The sequence below is a fragment of the Cuculus canorus genome, chromosome 26, assembly GCF_017976375.1.
Source record: "Cuculus canorus isolate bCucCan1 chromosome 26, bCucCan1.pri, whole genome shotgun sequence".
In the NCBI taxonomy this organism is placed as follows: Eukaryota; Metazoa; Chordata; class Aves; order Cuculiformes; family Cuculidae; genus Cuculus; species Cuculus canorus.
Window position 1 is genome coordinate 2180196 of NC_071426.1, and position 16576 is coordinate 2196771.

Consider the following 16576-nt stretch of genomic DNA (forward strand, 5'->3'; position numbering starts at 1 on the left):
CTTGAAAAGTAATGTGTTGATTCTGTGGCAGATAAGGCTGTTAAGATTTTTTTCTTTTACCTATTCTGTATTTATTTAAAGATTTAATTCCTAACAGGAGGAAAAGCAAGTGGGAGAATAGAATGTCCTAACAAGCATGCCATCCTGGATTTGCTCTGTGAGTTAAGCTCAGACTCAGTTAATGAATCCATTCCAAACTGAAAAAGCAAGTGGTATATTGATATGGAAATAAGCAGTCCATGCCTACAGCTTTGCTCTTTGTTTTGGAGTCAAGCTTAGACCAGCTTAAATAACCAAAGTAAAATGGTATAAGGACAGAGCTTAAGCCTGACTGGAATGTCTTCCAAATTTACAGCCAAATAAGGAGGAGGAAGATTAAGTTTTCAGGAAATTAAATCTGTCCCTTTTCAATTCAAAAATCATTTCCAAGACAACATAGCTGCTTATGGGATGCATGGTGTTCTCGTTTTTTTCTCTTGGGCCAACGTTTATTTTGACTCGTACTCATGTGATTTGATGCAAGGAGAAGGCTTGGGGATGAGGGCAGAGCACTGTTAGCTTCTAATAACCGGTAGTAAGGAAAGGAGAGTAATTTGAGAATGTGCCCTTCCCACACACTGCAGTTTCTTTTTCTCTTGTACTGAAGGTCACAAACATCTGGACAAATTGCAAACCCTGTCAGCATCCTTAAAGCACACAGAAGGAAGCTGCGAGGACAGAGGCAGAACACTGTGGATAGTTCATTTTTCTTTCTCAGGGTTTCATGTTGTCCTGAATCCAGTCAAGATAACGATTCACATTTGTATAAACGCCAGGCATGTCTTTGCGGCCACAGCCTATTCCCCAGCTGATGATTCCAATTAGATACATACGATCATCCTTCATACAGACCAGAGGCCCTCCAGAGTCACCCTACAGATAAGCAGAAGGTTAGTAACAATCTCCTTTTTTGTTTGGTTTGGTTTGGTTTTTTTCCCCCCACTGGCTTCCATGGTGCATTAGTGTCTACAGAAATACCCTATGTAGTATGCTTACAAATGAGGAGCTCTTGGTAACGGTACTTTCACATGAGCCACTTTTTGTGTTCCACATTCCCTCAGTGTTCCCCTTGGTGGGAGAGACACCAAAACCCCTATAACACTAAAGCGTCTAACTTTGTATCGTGCTGATTTATGAAAGGTAGGTGAGATGTTGATAGGAACAAGGAGGAATGCTCCTATTCAAGCTATAAAGATCGAGGGTGTTTATACTGCTGTGCATAACAGTAAAGCGAAATTATTGAAGAGCTGTTTAAATGGAAAGGATGTGGATTGAATGTGATTCTCCACTGTCTTTTGGCCTTTATTCATCTTTTCTCCATTTTTTAGCAGAGTGGCACCCCTCTTCCTCTTACAGAACCTCTGAATGTTTTGCATTCTCACATAACAGAAAATATTAGGAAGTGCTGCTGAGGTGGAGTTTCCTGGTCAGTTTTGTGGTATTTCCTATATTTGGGATTTTCAGTCTGTGTTGTTCTGGTTTGCTTGTATAAGTGTGCCCTGCTTTCCCAGCTATAAGGGCAGGGGAATTAAGAACAAAGAGCTAGCTCTGTTCTGTTCAACAAAAGTCTGATAGAACTTCCACGCAACCAAGTGCAGAGCTTCCTTAAATTATTTCTTAAGCTTCTGGTTTGGTTAGCTCAGACTTTCAAGGACAGACCTAAAAAGAGGAACAGGATTGGGTTTACCTTGCAGGCGTCATCGAGGTGCCTCGTGTCTCCTGCACACAACATATTGTCTGTAACCGTCCGGTTGTCCAAATGCTGTGATGTACACCGACTGGCTGGGAACAGTCTGACGTGACCTTCCTTCAGGTGCTCTGAATAGAATGGAGAAACTGGAAAGAAAATGACAACATAAATATCTATATATATGTCTGTGTACATATGTGTTTTTGTATCTGTATATATATACACACACATATATTTTTAAATAATTGCAATTCAGTTTCTCGATTTGAGGGGAGAGTAAACAGAAGTAGTTCGGGATGGAGGTGCAGCTAAACCAATATTTCCTGGCTAAACGGTCTTTTTTAATTCTTGAGGGATCTGCTTTGTTCTCTTTAGTGAGAACAGCTTAAATCTAGTTGAGAGAGAATATTGCTAAGGAGGTTTTTGAAGGCACCGAATTAAAAGACTGCTGGATTTCTTGGATGGATAAGTCATCTTTGCACAGTTACGTCAATCAAAATGAAGACACAGGAAGGGCCTATGAAAATAACTAAGTGTATGAAACAGGACTCTGACTATTTAGTATTAGGCTTGTGCTAATAACGCCACTCTGATGCCATGTCACACACAATACTGAGTAACTGGACAGGAATGTACGCTTGTGTTGCGCTGGAATGGAAGGGATTTTGTTGTTTGTTGGTTTTGGGTGCTGGTTTTTATTCTCCTGCATAGCTGTATTGCCCAGAGCTGAAAGCTGTCAGGATTACTGTTTTTCAGTCTAGTTTTGAATTACAGCTGCAGCATTCTTTCCCTCTGTTTATCCTGTGCTTCCTGTAAGCAATGCTGAGGACTAGCTTTAAAAGCGCTTTATGCCACACTTGTATGTTAAATCTTCAAGTCTGTTCCAAAAACCCTATTGGTTCAAATCATGATTAGGTCTTGTTATGATGGATGCTTCCCAGTTGCTGTCTCAAAGAGTTTACAAGTTGGAGAATAAAAATAAATTAGTAGAAAGTGCCAGTAAAATAAGAGCTGAGGTTTTTTTTGTTTGTTTTAAATATAGGTCAGCCTGTGTATACTTTCAGACAGGTTTTATTCCCGTTTGTTGTAGCTCACTTTAAAAACCATTTAGCCGGCCTTTTCATGTAGATCTGAGATTGTTATTTCTTTAGCTTTTTTTTTGTATCTTTTAGAACAATGCAACTACCTGCAATTGCACAGTATATTAAATCTTGACAGAAACGGATTTCTGTCCGAATGGGAATATTTAAAGGTACTTAGTACAGCAGAGCTGTGGGAGCCCTGATTGCATTTTTGGTTTTGTCTTTCCTGCCTCGTCCGCTGTGCTATTTTTCGAGTTTCTAGGAAGACTGCTAGCTCGTGCAGCTCACAGAACTCAGATGAATGAAATAACTTAGAGGAAAACTTGGTTTTTTCTGTATCTCCTACTCAAGCACACATTTTGTAGTACTGAAATAAGCCCATATAAGAATTCAGAGGTCACACATAAAGCGGGGGACCTAAACTTTGGACATAGTATCTTCTACTTACATTCTTCGTTTCTGCCATAACCAGAGATCTCGCATTCAGTCCAGTCAGGCAGCTGCAGTTCTGGGGTTGGGAGGCAGGCAGCACGGACAGTGTCTGTTTCAATAGCACAGTCTTCTGCATCGTAATTCAACTGCAACAGAGCTGAAGAGGGAAAAAAAGATCCTTGCTTCAATAACCACAGAATTGAGTCAATTGTGACCTTTCCAGTCATGAGCTCAGAAAAGTTCTTACCAATATCATTGTTGAAATTTTCTGAGTCAAATCTCTGATGCACAGTGTAGTTCTTCACTTGAAACCTTTGTTCATTTTCCTCCGGAGTGGCTCGGGAAGTCCTCCCCAGCACGATCTTCAGCTGATCTGTACTAAAGCTGGAGAACAAAAGAGTCTTTCTCCCCTTGAAGGCTGCTGTTGGAGCTCCCGCTTTACTTATTTTAGCATTCTTACTATGGCATCACCTAGGCAGTTTGACCTCAAATGTCCTATTTGCCTTAGGTTTTGCACTAATTGCTTACAGCTATCATAGCAAAGCTCCTCTGCCAGACCCTTGCTGTTCTCAAGTCTCAAATGGCTCTGCATCTCTATTGACAACTTTGTTCTTCAGCTATTTGATATTCTGCTGTGGTAACTTAATGCCGTGCTGCTACTTTGCCCAATAAATGGCTGTCTGTAATGTTCAGCACAATTAACTCTATAATCTTTAGTGCAAAATGACTTACTGGGACAAAGAGCTTTTTTCCAAGTTTTTATCACTTTCAGTAAAGCTATTCTGGATGCTTCCAATTCTCAGACTTTCTACCCCCAGAGAGTACTGAATCCTCAACTTACCGTTCCTCAAAACAGTGAGCAGCTGACAAAACCCAGCAGGAGCTGATCAGAATTCCTCCACAGAGGAAGTGCTCTCCCGGTACTCGGCGATACTTCACAAAAATGGCTGCTTGCCATGGGTGAGCCGCGATGTCTGCGTAGGAGCCACCTTTAATCCTGTACTGCTGTCCTCTGCGCTGCCGTAAGCCACAGGTGGCTGTGGATAACAAACCCAGAAACAGGCTTTTTGTTGAGGCACTCCTGCTTTGACTTTGGGTTAAGAGCCTGTTAGTTGTGGGTGCATGCTGCAGCAGCCTAGCGTGAACTGTTCAGGATCTGACTCATTCCTGTTTCCTAGGAAACTTGTATTCTGATTTGAAAAATACAGGAAGGAAACCCTGCCTTCTCTGTCCTCCATTTCTGCAATCTTCCCTTCTGGCAGAGGAAAGGTACTTTGGTGACAGTGGAGCCACAGAATCTCTTTCCACTCCAAAAAGCCTTTTTTTCCCAGCTCTTAGTTTACTGTAAGAGACTGGAGGTTAACACTGATAAAATGCAGAACAGTAATGCCTCAAAGAAAAAGAAGAATCGTTCTGGAATCCTCAGTATCCTCAGAATCCTCAGAATTCCACTTCTGGAATCCTCAACGTAGTTCTGGAATCCTCAATGTAGTTCTGGAATCTTCAAAGTAAGAAGGATATGGAGCTGTTGGAACGGGTCCAGAGGAGGCTACAAAGATGGAGCCTCCTTCCGTACGAGGACAGGCTGAGAGTTGGGGTTGTTCAGCCTGGAGAAGAGAAGGCTCAGAGGAGATCTTATAGCGACCTTCCAGTACCTGAAGGGGACCTACAGGAAAGCTGGAGAGGGGCTGTTCATAAAGGTTTGTGGGGACAGGATGAGGGGGAATGGGTATAAACTGGAGAGGGGCAGATTTAGACTGGACATTAGGAAGAATTTCTTCCCCATGAGAGTGGTGAGGCCCTGGCCCAGGTTGCCCAGAGAAGCTGTGGCTGCCCCATCCCTGGAGGTGCTCAAGGCCAGGTTGGATGGGGCTCGGAGCCCCTGATCCAGTGGGATGTCCCTGCCCGCGGCAGGGGCTTGGAGCTAGATGATCTTTAAGGTCCCTCCCAACCCGAACTATTCTATGATTCTAAGAATTGGAAGTGCCAGGATTCTTACAGCAAGTAGGCACATTGCAGTACTCCCATGTGATCCGATTTCCTTTCAGTACGTGGCACCAGGGCTTGCTGTCACTGTCAGGATTCCTGCAGCACGGGAAAGAGAAGAGCTATTTGTATTATCAGACCTGCAGGGAGTTTTTAGAGACCTAAAGTGGCAGGCTGCACACTAAGTGTACTCTTTTTGATTTTTCTAGAGATACAGAGGGCCCTGGGGGCACGTGGAATTTGCATTTATGGAGTCTGTTAGAGAAACAGAGTTAGGTCAGGTGGAATAAAATTACTGTTGTCAGTGGCCTTCATTCCCAGCAGTAATGTACTTCCTGCACTTTAATAACTCATGTGAAAGATGAGCCCTGCCTCAAGAGTACCACAAGGAAGTTCAGGGAGGGTTATATTCTATAACTGACCACATACCGGCAGAAATTGTGACTACCAAGGCCCAGCTGGTAAGCATCTCTTCTCCAAGCAGTATACAATTTGTTGACAAGGATTCGAGAATTCCACCTCAAACAGGTAGCTCCGGAACTGGTAACACTGTGGCTGCCTCGGTAATCTGTTCCTCTTCCAGATTTGCAGTTGATGTTGCCAACTTTAATAAGAAAGCTGCGTGTTAACCAATTGATGTGAACCCGTCAGCTGTTCCTAACTGTGATTTCTGTCAAGGCATCTATATATTAGCTATACTTCTCTGTATCTTAAGTATTAAAAGCTAAAGCATGATTTAACATGAGAATCTCAACTTTTCAGGCGACAGAAATAGCACAAATCCACAGAGAACCCTTAGATATGCAGTGAATCATGTAAGCTGTAAGTTCATTCCCTGTCCCCCTGCATGTACCTTTTGAACACGAGGGCACACTGCAGTGCTCCCAGATGACCTTTCCCCCTTTATAGATATAGCACCAAGGTCTGGAATCCTCATCTGGGTTTCTGAAAGAGTTATGATATTATGCATCATTATAAAGCTATTGTTATTAGCCACAGCCATAGCTAATTAGCTGTCATCTAGCTCAGTAACTTAATCCTGCTCTGCAGTGATGACGTGGACTGAACCATCCATCAGAAGACATTTGGATTTGTATTTTCACTATAAAATTGTGGATGGTGAGGATGATACACTCTGCAGCCAGCAGAAGGGAACAAGCTTGTTTGTGCAGTTTAGTTCATGTGCAGGAAGCACTATAGCGTTTTGAGCAGGATCTGGAGCAGCAGAAAAGTGGCTTAAAAAGGGAGGTTGGGGCGCTGAGAAAGCACAAAGGAAAGACAATCGGGTGAGAGACGTATGTACTTTGTAGTCTGTCACAAGTTCTCAGCTTTGGTAGATGTGCAGTTCAGACACATCTACAGAAGCTGCGGTTGCTGCTCATGGGCTGTGCCATGTTTATATTTCTGCAGAGTTCCCTCCTTGGTATTAGACTGTTGTGAACAGCCATTCCTTTGCTCCAGGCTGTCAGAATGGGCTGATTCCTGCGGCTCTGACCTGTGCACCATCAGTCCCTCACCTGCAAAAGTTGTGATTGCCCAGTCCCAGCTCAGCAGCGTCTTCTCTTTGGCCGCTGTATGTCCGGTCCATCAAGACATTGCTGTTCCAGTTTAAGCATTCAGTTCCGCTCTCTGTTTTGCTCCACGTACCCCTGTATGTTACTCCAGTATCTTTGTAGCACTTAACTTCAGTATCTGCAAAAAGGGAACAGTTACTACCAGGACCGCACCACAAACTGCTTCCCCAGTCTCTGTTCTGTTTAAACTTGACTCCCAGATGATTTGGTGAAAATGCCTCACCAGGCAGACTGCAAATATACACAAAGGTCTTCAGCTTCAAAATTTAGAGGTTTATTAAGAGACACTGAGAGGAGCCCACGTGTCATTCTGAGTTCTTTTTAGTATTAGCTTAGAATAAAAAGCGGAGGCTTAACGGAGAGCCTCGTATACAGCAGCAGCATCTGGGTACCTCATGCTTCTGCACTTCGTAGCTAAAACCAGTAGCATCGTTCAGAGTCACTGACAGGGTCTACTCGCCTATTTCACACTGCCTCCCAGAGAAACCTTGGTGGCACTGGCAGATGAAAAGCTGTGGGGAGTAATACGCCTGTGAACACTGACCCCCGTTGTAGCATTTATTTCGAGCGCAGCCTGTGGAAGAAGCAAAAGTAAGGAAATATTGTTAGATTTCACAGAAGTAAGAAGCTGGCAATGTATACCCATCTTTCCTCTCCTGTCAGTCTCCTTTAGCCTGTTCTGTTTTCCTTTGCCTACCTGTCACTGTCGCGTGCTTACAGTCTTTTCGTGCAGTGCTTACATTCTTCCTTTGCTCTATTCTCTCCATATATAGTATTAGGAGCCTTCCTCAGCCTCTTGCCGACTCCTGCTTAGTCCTGCCTGAGTCACTATATATTAGTCTTTAATTTCTATCCTATTCTATTTCAAGCCAAATTTTTGTGTGATAACTCCTTCCCTGAGAGTGGAGCTCTTTAGGATGACCAGATAGGCAATTTCATTCCCCACCAATTCCTTTCTCCTTTTCTTCTTCATACTCACCTCTGATGGGCACAGTGTGGCAGCGACTCTGACCGCTGTCGCACCTACAGTATTCTATTCTGCTCCCTGAGAGCCTCAGCCAAGTCCCCCTGTGCTGGTACATTTCTCCAGATGACTTGTCTGTGCAAACGGCTGTAATTGGAGAAAGGAAATCTTCTTTTAGAGACACAGGGAAAAGACCTGGCTGAGCAAAACATCTTCCTTCTCTTTCCAGGAGAAAAGTATCTGTGATAGGAACATCGGTCTAACGGGCTGCGCTTTTTCCTTCTCACACCACAACTGTCCCATCTTTCTCACTGCTGTGTTGCTGGATATACTGCTCCACTACTGACCAGCCTCTTTTTCTTTGAAGAAGAGTCGAGGGAGGGGAAAACTTTGTTCTTTCAGTTGTGGATGGTATTAATGGTCTGGTATTGTGCCTTCTGAATCTCTCAGCCAGATAACCACACGAAACAGCTTTCAGTCTCCGTTCCCTCAGCATCATCTGCTTTCCCCTCCTGTGTTCATAAAGGTCCAGGTTGCAGTTTGCCTGGCTTACCTCTAGATCTGGCTCCCCGTCTGAAACGCATGTGTAAGCCCTGCAAGCAAAGAAGGTTAATTCTGTGAGTAACTGCTCCCTCAAAGAGCAAAGAGAGTCCTCTTCCTGAGGCCTTAAAAATCAGAGGAGCTCCAAGGAACTGTCTGCTTCCCTTGTCAGACTGTACAGTGAAAAATGCCTTTAGCACCTCAGCATAAGTACCGAGAATTGTAGATCTTTGATTTCCAAAGAAGTAAATGTGAACGAGCCGTTAGTTTTACTCATTGATGTGCAATTTCCCCGTAAGCCTTTGTATTACAGCTTGATTACCTCTGAGAGAGATGTCTTCTGCAGCCAATTAAATAAAATATTTTGGATAAAGTTTTAAGGAAGAAAGCAAGTGAGAAAGCTTCTTTGATTGGGCTACAAGAGCAAGAATAAGATAAAAAGAAAGAGGAAGACTAGGATAGCAATTTTTTGAGAAAGAGACTAAACATTTTAGAATTTTGTAGGTTTTACCCAAGTTGTGAAATGTGAGGCTTAAAGTGAGGGGACACAGGAACCATTCATGTTCAGCGGAGTAATGATGAAAGTGATGGCAGCAGAAAGAAAATTAAAGGGTGATCACAGTGGAACTCTTGCTAACAGTGAAAGGTCACAGCGAACAGATAAAACAAGATTTAGAGAAGTCTTGCTTACTGAAATGAACACCAGTCAGGATAGCACATTACCAGAGGTCCCAGTTTAAAGTTTAGACTAATTTGTATGGTTTTCCTTGCTCTGGTTTCCAGTGCTATAACCAGATTCTCCTTCTGTCTGATACGATGGTAAGGAAGTGCTGCTAAAAATGCCGGAGGATGATAAGCGCATTATCTCATGCATTAGCCTCTTACCTGACATTGAGCTCCCATGATTGCTCCCACCAGCAGGAGGAGACATGGGAGTTTGCCTTCCATTCTGAGCGTTTTCCACATCACCTCCAAATCTCAAGTTATCTAGAGAAACGGAAGAAAAAAGATGTTTAACAATGGCATTTTACGGTGTGAATGGAGTTCAAGGTCATAAGTTTCAATAAAGGTTTTAATTTATGACAATTCTTGTTTTGTTAAAACACACTTTCTACTCTGCAGTTTTTAGCGAGCCGGTCGAGCCGGACGAGTGTCCCTGGACAGGGGGAATGGCCAGGCTGGACCCAGATGTGCTTTACTTGATGAACTTAGAAACCTGGCAAGCTAAAGCACACCCTGTCAGGTCTGGAGGAAACCCGGAGAGTGTTTCCTGGGGAGTAACACTGGGAGAAGTAAATTCCAAGTCTTTTTGCCCAAGGTTGCTGGGAGCCAACAGTCTTGTGTGCATTATTAGAGGGATGGACTTGTTTAATGAAGGAGTATAATGCTGACTGGAAAGTGTTGAGACATGGGTCTCCGAGGTCTACCTAAGAGTAGGCAAGGGTGCAAAAATCTGCTGAAAGGTCAGTCTGTGATAACAGTGGTTTAAAAGGGTTTGTATTTCTCTCTTGCATAGAGGATGTGTCAGCAAGGAGACTTTGGTTGATGATAGATGGGGACAGCACTGCTATGTCTTTGATTTTCAATATTTCTACAGCTTCTCCCCAGCTTCTTCTTTAGTTTCCGCTGTTGTCATATGGTCTCGCTGAAAAGGCAGAGGATGGCAGTTGGCTGGCACACTGTCTTCTGGGCTGGTGTGCTCGTTTATTCATTGCAGCATTTCGTTCCATGTGTCACTTCTATGCAGTCACATCTTATTCCCTCAAATCCCTTCAGCAGCTTTACATTTCGGACAAAGCCCTCTTCTATCCCACCTGAAGAGTTTCTGCTTCCTCCAGTCTGATTTACATAGTCTGTCTCCTGCAGCAGTAGTCCTGGGAGAGAACCTCTCATGATCTCCTGTGAGAGATCGCTGGCTTTGAAAAATCTACTTCCCTCTTCGCTCATCAGAGGTTAATTTCCTGCCTGGTGAAATTGCTGCTCTGACCTGGCCACAGATAGCTACAGGAAGGACATTTGGCTCCTGTCATGCATCTGTATTTCTTCCTACTGTAGCAAAATGTATTTCTCTCTGGCCCTGGGCAGGCAAGTTTCTTGGCAGAAGCGTGCATTTAGATTTCTATCGCACCGACTGTGGCAGGAGATGTTACCATCCTGTGCCTTGGCTTCCCCTCCTCCAGTTTGTTCTCTGTCAAAGGAGGAAAAATGATTTCTCTCAGCGAAGCCGAGCACCTTGTGTTAGTGCTGACTGCTTTAGGGCAGCCGCTGGGAAGAGAGAAAATTCTGAGGAGCGGTGCCACGCGCATAACGCGGCGTAGTCTCGGGTGTATACAAAATTTTACCACTGGAATTAAGCAACGCTTTTTTTTTTTCTTTTCCTTGCTGCACTGAATGCCATTTCTAATCACATCCTCACAGCAGAAAAATACAGTGGATGTGACAGACCTAAGCAGTGAAGGAATTTCTGAGGTGGTCTGTTGCCTATGGAGGCGATGCCCTTTGCTGTCCCCGATGCCCGAGGGATGTGTTTTGCCCATCCTTTTCATCTTGGTGACCTTGCAGTAAATGTAACAGATCAGTCAAATGTATATATGTAAAAGAACTCCAGTAAAGTCTGACCTTAGCAGCGTGAGCTTGGTAGCTAGCAAAGTTCTATTTTATATTTAGAAACACTGCTGAACTTGAGGACTTCAAATGAGGATTTATCGGTACACCTACAGGACTCTCTCTCAGGGGGTGAGGAGACTGTTGTTCGTGGGAAAACTGAAATGAGTACGATGGATACATGTGATTATAACAGTGTCAGGAGTTTAGAAACTTACTGCCTGTGGAACTTCGTAGGATCATGGCATTAAATAGCAATACATCAATTAGAAACTGGTAAGTTATCATTGATTTTTGCAGAAGAGTAATAGCTTTTAAGGACTGGAGTTGTCATTATTATGTAATCTGAACTCTTACGATAAGACAAATAACTTTATTACAGGTTTCCTGATTTAAAACCCTAATTTTCTTCTGAAAAGTAATACTTAGTTCTGCATGCAGTAATAGTAGCTCTTTTTTACAGCTGAACAAGATGTAAGCAATAACCAGCGTGAGCAGATTTAGCTTGATCCTCTGTACTAATAAGACTGTTCTAGATGGCTGAGATGATGAATTACGAGAATGTGATGTAGATGAGACCTCCCCTTGCTTTGAACAAGTCTAGCGCCAGAGGTCCGTTTTCTCTCTTCCTTTAAAAAAAATACATTGACTCTCATACAAACTTAGAGCTGGGAGTGAGGCAAAGCAGCAGGCAAGCGGATATAATTTCATTCCCAATCTCTAGGACTGCTCCGTCTCCCACTCTATCAACTTTTTACCTACGTTATATCATCCCTGAGCAAGTAGAATGGTAACCCAATTATTTGAGAAAACTACTACTTCCAGAAATTAGGAACTTGGACTTTGTTTATATAAAGCCAGAGAAGGCAGCTGGCTAATAGTTTGTGAAACTAGAGTATGACAGATGAATGAGTCATAAATTGGGATTCAAGGCTAGAGAAGGGAGAGAGTTTTATTTGTGAGTTTTTCATTTTTAACAAGATTTGTTCAGAGAAAAAGCAAAAAGCACAAATATTCCAGTCTCTAAAGTAGAACTGAGAGTACAGTAGGATAGTTTAGGCTGTGGTTTCTCATCATTAGACTGCACAAAGGGGAGACTTAAGTTGTAAGACTGAAATGATTCACAGGAACAGCTGCCAAGAACCTTAGTTACTCCAAGTTTTGTCTTAGGTCACACCTTGAGGATGAGGTCCTGGTAAATCAGAGCATCTCTTGGGGATTTCTATTAGGATGCAGAACTTGCAGTATACATTTTATGTCCTCTCAAGCCCCTTTTCACCTCTTAGAAAGCATTCTGCATTGTATAATAAGCCTTTTTAAAAGCTGGAAAAGTGATTTCCAAATAAGCATTGAGTTCAATTGAACGTGAACTAAATCAGCAGCATTCCTGAAGCTGCAGTGGGTGATCTGAAACTGAGCCATCAGAGAGATGAGCCATTTGGTTGCTGCTGTAGCTGTGTGTTATCCTCACTCCCTGCAGCTGTAGCTCATTACTGGAGCTACGCAGGCTTGTGTTTTGAATCCCATAGCAGCAAGGTTTTGAACTTGCCAGTTGTCAGTACCACTGGTCATCTTTGTTGCCATCTGTGGAGAAGGCCTTGAAGTTCTTACTGACAGCTTTAAGAAAGACCTCGTTAAGAAAAGGTGCATTTAGTGAAACTACTTACCTGAGTTGAGCCGCTTTGTTAGAATTTCGCTCTGGGAAGCACCGTAAAGAACTGCTGAGGCCTCATTTCTGAGGTACCTGCTAAGATGCCCCCAAAACAAGGCAACACTGGTGAAAATCTGATTTTGGAGGCTTACATGGGAGGACATAGTGGCAAAGCTGGTGTAACTAATATCTTGGGGAACTCCTGTCTGCCTGAAACCAGCAGGAAACCATCTTTTAAATAAATAAACAAATAAAAAAGGCATATTGGTCTTGGGAGACTGACATGAAAGGAGTCGTCACTATTTTAAAAGCACCCACGTGTTTTAATTAAGATCATGGCTATAATCAATTTTATCCCATGCAGTCTGCTATACCAGTGGATTCTAGTCTTCGCGGCAGATAGCCGCCCTACAGTTGTCTTGCATCAGATGCTACATCCTCTCGTCCACCTATTTCTGCTGCCCCTATTCAGACTCACTTGTCTCCTAATGCTGTAGAACTTCTCCTCTCCATGGGGGGATGCTTGTCCATCCCTGGTGGCTCCTGTCCCACTCCACAGGGAAAACTGGTAACAGATGTTGCCAGATGTTTATTTTCAGTTTCGGGAAAGGTACAAAACTTGGGCCAGCCAGTTGGAATGTTCTGAGTGATAAGCCTTGTCAAACTGAAACCATATGGCTGTTTGAGAAATTCCATGTTTACAAGACTCCCAAGCAAAAACCTGCAAGCCATGCACATTCTGCGAGGGCTCTCCTAAGAGTCTGTCCCTTCTGTTCTCACTATTTCCGATCAAAAGCACTCTAGCAATAAGCCACAGGCCTAGATGTGGTGTTCTGACGTTTTGATTCTACACTTTCAGGTGCATTAGGACATAAAGATATACGATACCCTGAATTTATCTCTTTGCTGAAGCACCAGGAATACTTCATATAACTTCACTGTTAATTTGTGAACAACAGCCCTTCTAAGCAATGAGAGTGTATTACCTTACCGGTGTGGAATAAAACCTAAAAAAAAAGGGATGTATCTTATGAAAGTTGAACAAAAAGGCATCAATAGAAACTAAAAGCAGCTCTCCATGGCGGATGCCTCCCTGTAGCCTCGTACATCCATTCCAGAATACTTTGATTCTGAATCTATAGCAATGATAGCTTTCTGGCTGATGAACTATCTTGATCTGAGTCAAGCCAAAGACTGCAGGTCCTTGCTGCCTTTTCCTGCCTTCTGGAGAAATTGCTTCTGTGCTCCTTTTTTAAGGATGAATATCAGACTTGTACTGTTTCTCTCCAACCCAGAACAGTGGACAGGCCCCTGCTTTGGGGGAAAATCAATTTAAAAGCAAAACAAGAAAGTAAGATCCTCTGTTCTTTGAAGGCATGGGAGGAAATGGATATTTCAAACTCTGGCTTCGTTTTGAGGATCGTTCTCAATATCTCCCGTGGTTTTGGCCACGTTTGAAAGCGGTGTGTTTAGGGAGAAATGGAGAAGATCCGTCCTCCCCTCTTTGTCCCTCCATTCTCCTGGCTGGGAGCCTGTGTGAGAGTCTCATCTCCTCCCAGGCTGACCATAAATCACCCTTTCACAGCTGGCTCTCTGGCTCTCTCCTTAACCACCAGGATATTTGTCCCTAAGGCTTCCTTTGTTCCAACTTCTTTGCTGAGGTTCTTTGTGCAGGAGACTCCTCCCGGCAAACCGCTCCGAACCTCAGGCTCAGCGCTTTACCTGGAATAGCCGAAGCTCTCCTGAACCGATGGAAAGAGAGCGGCTTTGCCCAGTATTCTGCATCCTTTCCAAAGCTGAGCTGCACCAGCTCAGACACCTCCCGCCGTGCCCGGGGGCGATTAATCGAACAACGACGGTTAATAGTCTTTAATGGCAATGATGTCAGAGCGGGAGATGCGCTTTCTGAGGCAGGTGCAGAGCGGTGCTTACCTTTTTGTTGCTTCTCCTTTGGATTCTGCCGGTTGTTCCCTCTCCAGACCAGCGTGGATCCGTCCTCCCCGCCGCCTCCGAGCAGCTCCCGAGCGGCCGCGGATGAAGGGGAGGAGACTGCGGCGGGACACGGGACCGGGAGCTCGCTTGCTGCGGGGATCCAGACGGGATTTTACAGCCCCTTTGGTTTGTTGTGGCTCAGAGCGGATTCAGTCTTCAAAGGGATTCTTCTCCTTTGGACACCCGAAGCTCCAGGGGCAGTGTGAACAGCCCGTGGGAACGGAGAGGGGCATTCCCAAGAGAATGTGCAGGTGCATCGCCTCCGGCTGTGGGATCCGTCCGGCTTCAAGCAAGAGCAAGGTACGCTGTGCTCTCAACAGCATCCAGGGAGAATCTTTAACAGAGGGAGCCTGGCCTGCACGTGGAGCAAAGCATGCCATGAACAGTGCCACCGGAGGAGAAGTGGTCTGAGGAGCTCCAAAGTTAAGTAAAATCATAGAATCACCAGGTTGCAAAAGACCTCTTGGATTATTGAGTCCAACCCTTCCTATCAACCACTCAACCACGTCCCTGAGCACCTCATCTACCTGTCTTTTAAACACCTCCAGGGATGGGGACTCCACACCCTCCCTGGGCAGCCCCTGACAGTGCCCCATAACCCCTGCGGTGAAAAATTATCTCCTGATGTCCAGTCTGACCCTCCCCTGGCGCAGCTTGAGGCCATTCATCCTGTCCTCTGTCCCTTGGGAGAAGAGCCCAGCTCCCTCCTCTCCACAACCTCCTTTCAGGTCATCATAGAGAGCAATAAGGTCTCCCCTCAGCCTCCTCTTCTCCAGGCTAAACAACCGCAGGTCCCTCAGCCGCTCCTCATAAGATTTGTTCTCCAGCCCAGTAGGGACAATAAGCAAAACTTCTAAGGATCCCTAGATAGAAATAAGGAATGGCGTGTTGAGGACCAAAGAGTTAAGTGTTGCTGAAGCTGTCGTAAAATGAAGATCTGTTCACCTGGTGTGGCCACCAGGTATGGGGTTATCAAGGTGTGGCAGAGAAGTCCAAATGTCAGCTTTAGAGCTCCACTTAGGGCTGTGTCATAAAAACTGTTGGTGATGCAGGTGGTGCAGCAATGGGTGTACCTGAGCTTTAATAAACTGACTCAGTAGAAATAACGCTCCTGACACTGTTTGCTGTAAGCACAGACATAAGAAATGGTGTGCGAGGGACCTCCGTCTTCAGGAAGGAGCAGCACAGAGTCCTCCGTTGGGAAGCACGGCAACGGTTATTTTGCATGTTGGCAAAGACGCAATACTGTTTACACGGAATGTTCAGCTTTTCTCTGCACGGAAATCTGTGTCAAGATCACTGCATGTATTTCTCTGGGAGTCACGGAGCTGGTGGTAACACTGCTGCCAAAAATCCAATTTAAGAGCAGCTGCTTTTGAGTGTTTCCCGAAGGGACTCGCTGTTGCTGAGAGAGACGAGTGGACACTGCTGAGTGAGTGGAGGATGAGGTGTATTGTATTTAAAATAGCAGCTATGTGCTCCCGGACTCGGGAGTGAAGGCGGTAACGAAGCAGCGGCAGTGGGGGAAGAAATCAGAAATCGGCAATCCCCAGTTTCAATACAGGATGGGAGATGATGTGATGGGAGCAGCTCTGAGGAGAAGGACCTGGAGGTGCTGGTCCATGAGAAGCTCGACATGAGCCGGCAATGTGCGCTCACAGCCCAGAAACCAACTGCGTCCTGGGCTGCATCTGAAGAAGCACAGCCAGCAGGGAGGGAGGGAATACTGCCCCTCCATTCCTCTCTTGGGAGACCTCATCTGGAGGATTGGGTCCGGTTCTGGAATCCTGAGCTTAAAAAGGAGATGGAGCTGTTGGAACGGGTCCAGAGGAGGCTACAAGGGTGATCCGAGGGTTGGAGCACCTCCTGTATGAGGACAGGCTGAGAGAGTTGGGGTTGTTCAGCCTGGAGAAGGCTCTGAGGAGACCTTAGAGTGATAGTCCAGTACCTGAAGGGGTACAGGAAAGCTGGGGAGGGGCTGTTCATAAAGGCTTGTGGGGATGGGATGAGGGGCAATGGGGA

The 16576-nt window shown here is 44.8% G+C and overlaps 1 protein-coding gene across 1 annotated transcript; it reads right to left on the bottom strand.

The window, feature by feature from the left end:
• Positions 1-15: 15 nt before the first annotated feature.
• PLAT (plasminogen activator, tissue type) lies at positions 16-16531 on the bottom strand. Its single transcript, XM_054049714.1, has 14 exons — positions 14495-16531; positions 9193-9294; positions 8321-8360; positions 7783-7914; positions 7264-7377; positions 6747-6921; positions 6083-6174; positions 5659-5833; positions 5243-5328; positions 4085-4280; positions 3491-3627; positions 3260-3400; positions 1727-1875; positions 16-912 (listed from the first exon to the last, which is right to left on the bottom strand). The coding sequence occupies exons 2-14, from the start codon at positions 9271-9273 to the stop codon at positions 754-756; spliced, it is 1677 nt and encodes a 558-aa protein (XP_053905689.1). The 5' UTR covers positions 9274-9294; positions 14495-16531; the 3' UTR covers positions 16-753.
• Positions 16532-16576: the final 45 nt, after the last annotated feature.

Coding starts and splice junctions, on each gene's coding strand:
- PLAT (XM_054049714.1), bottom strand. CDS start 9,273: ATGTGGAAAACGCTCAGAATGGAAGGCAAACTCCCATGTCTCCTCCTG. Junction 7,915..8,320: donor ACGGGGAGCCAGATCTAGAG/GTAAGCCAGGCA, acceptor CTCCAATTACAG/CCGTTTGCACAGACAAGTCA. Junction 3,401..3,490: donor AAATTTCAACAATGATATTG/GTAAGAACTTTT, acceptor TTCCCTCTTCAG/CTCTGTTGCAGTTGAATTAC.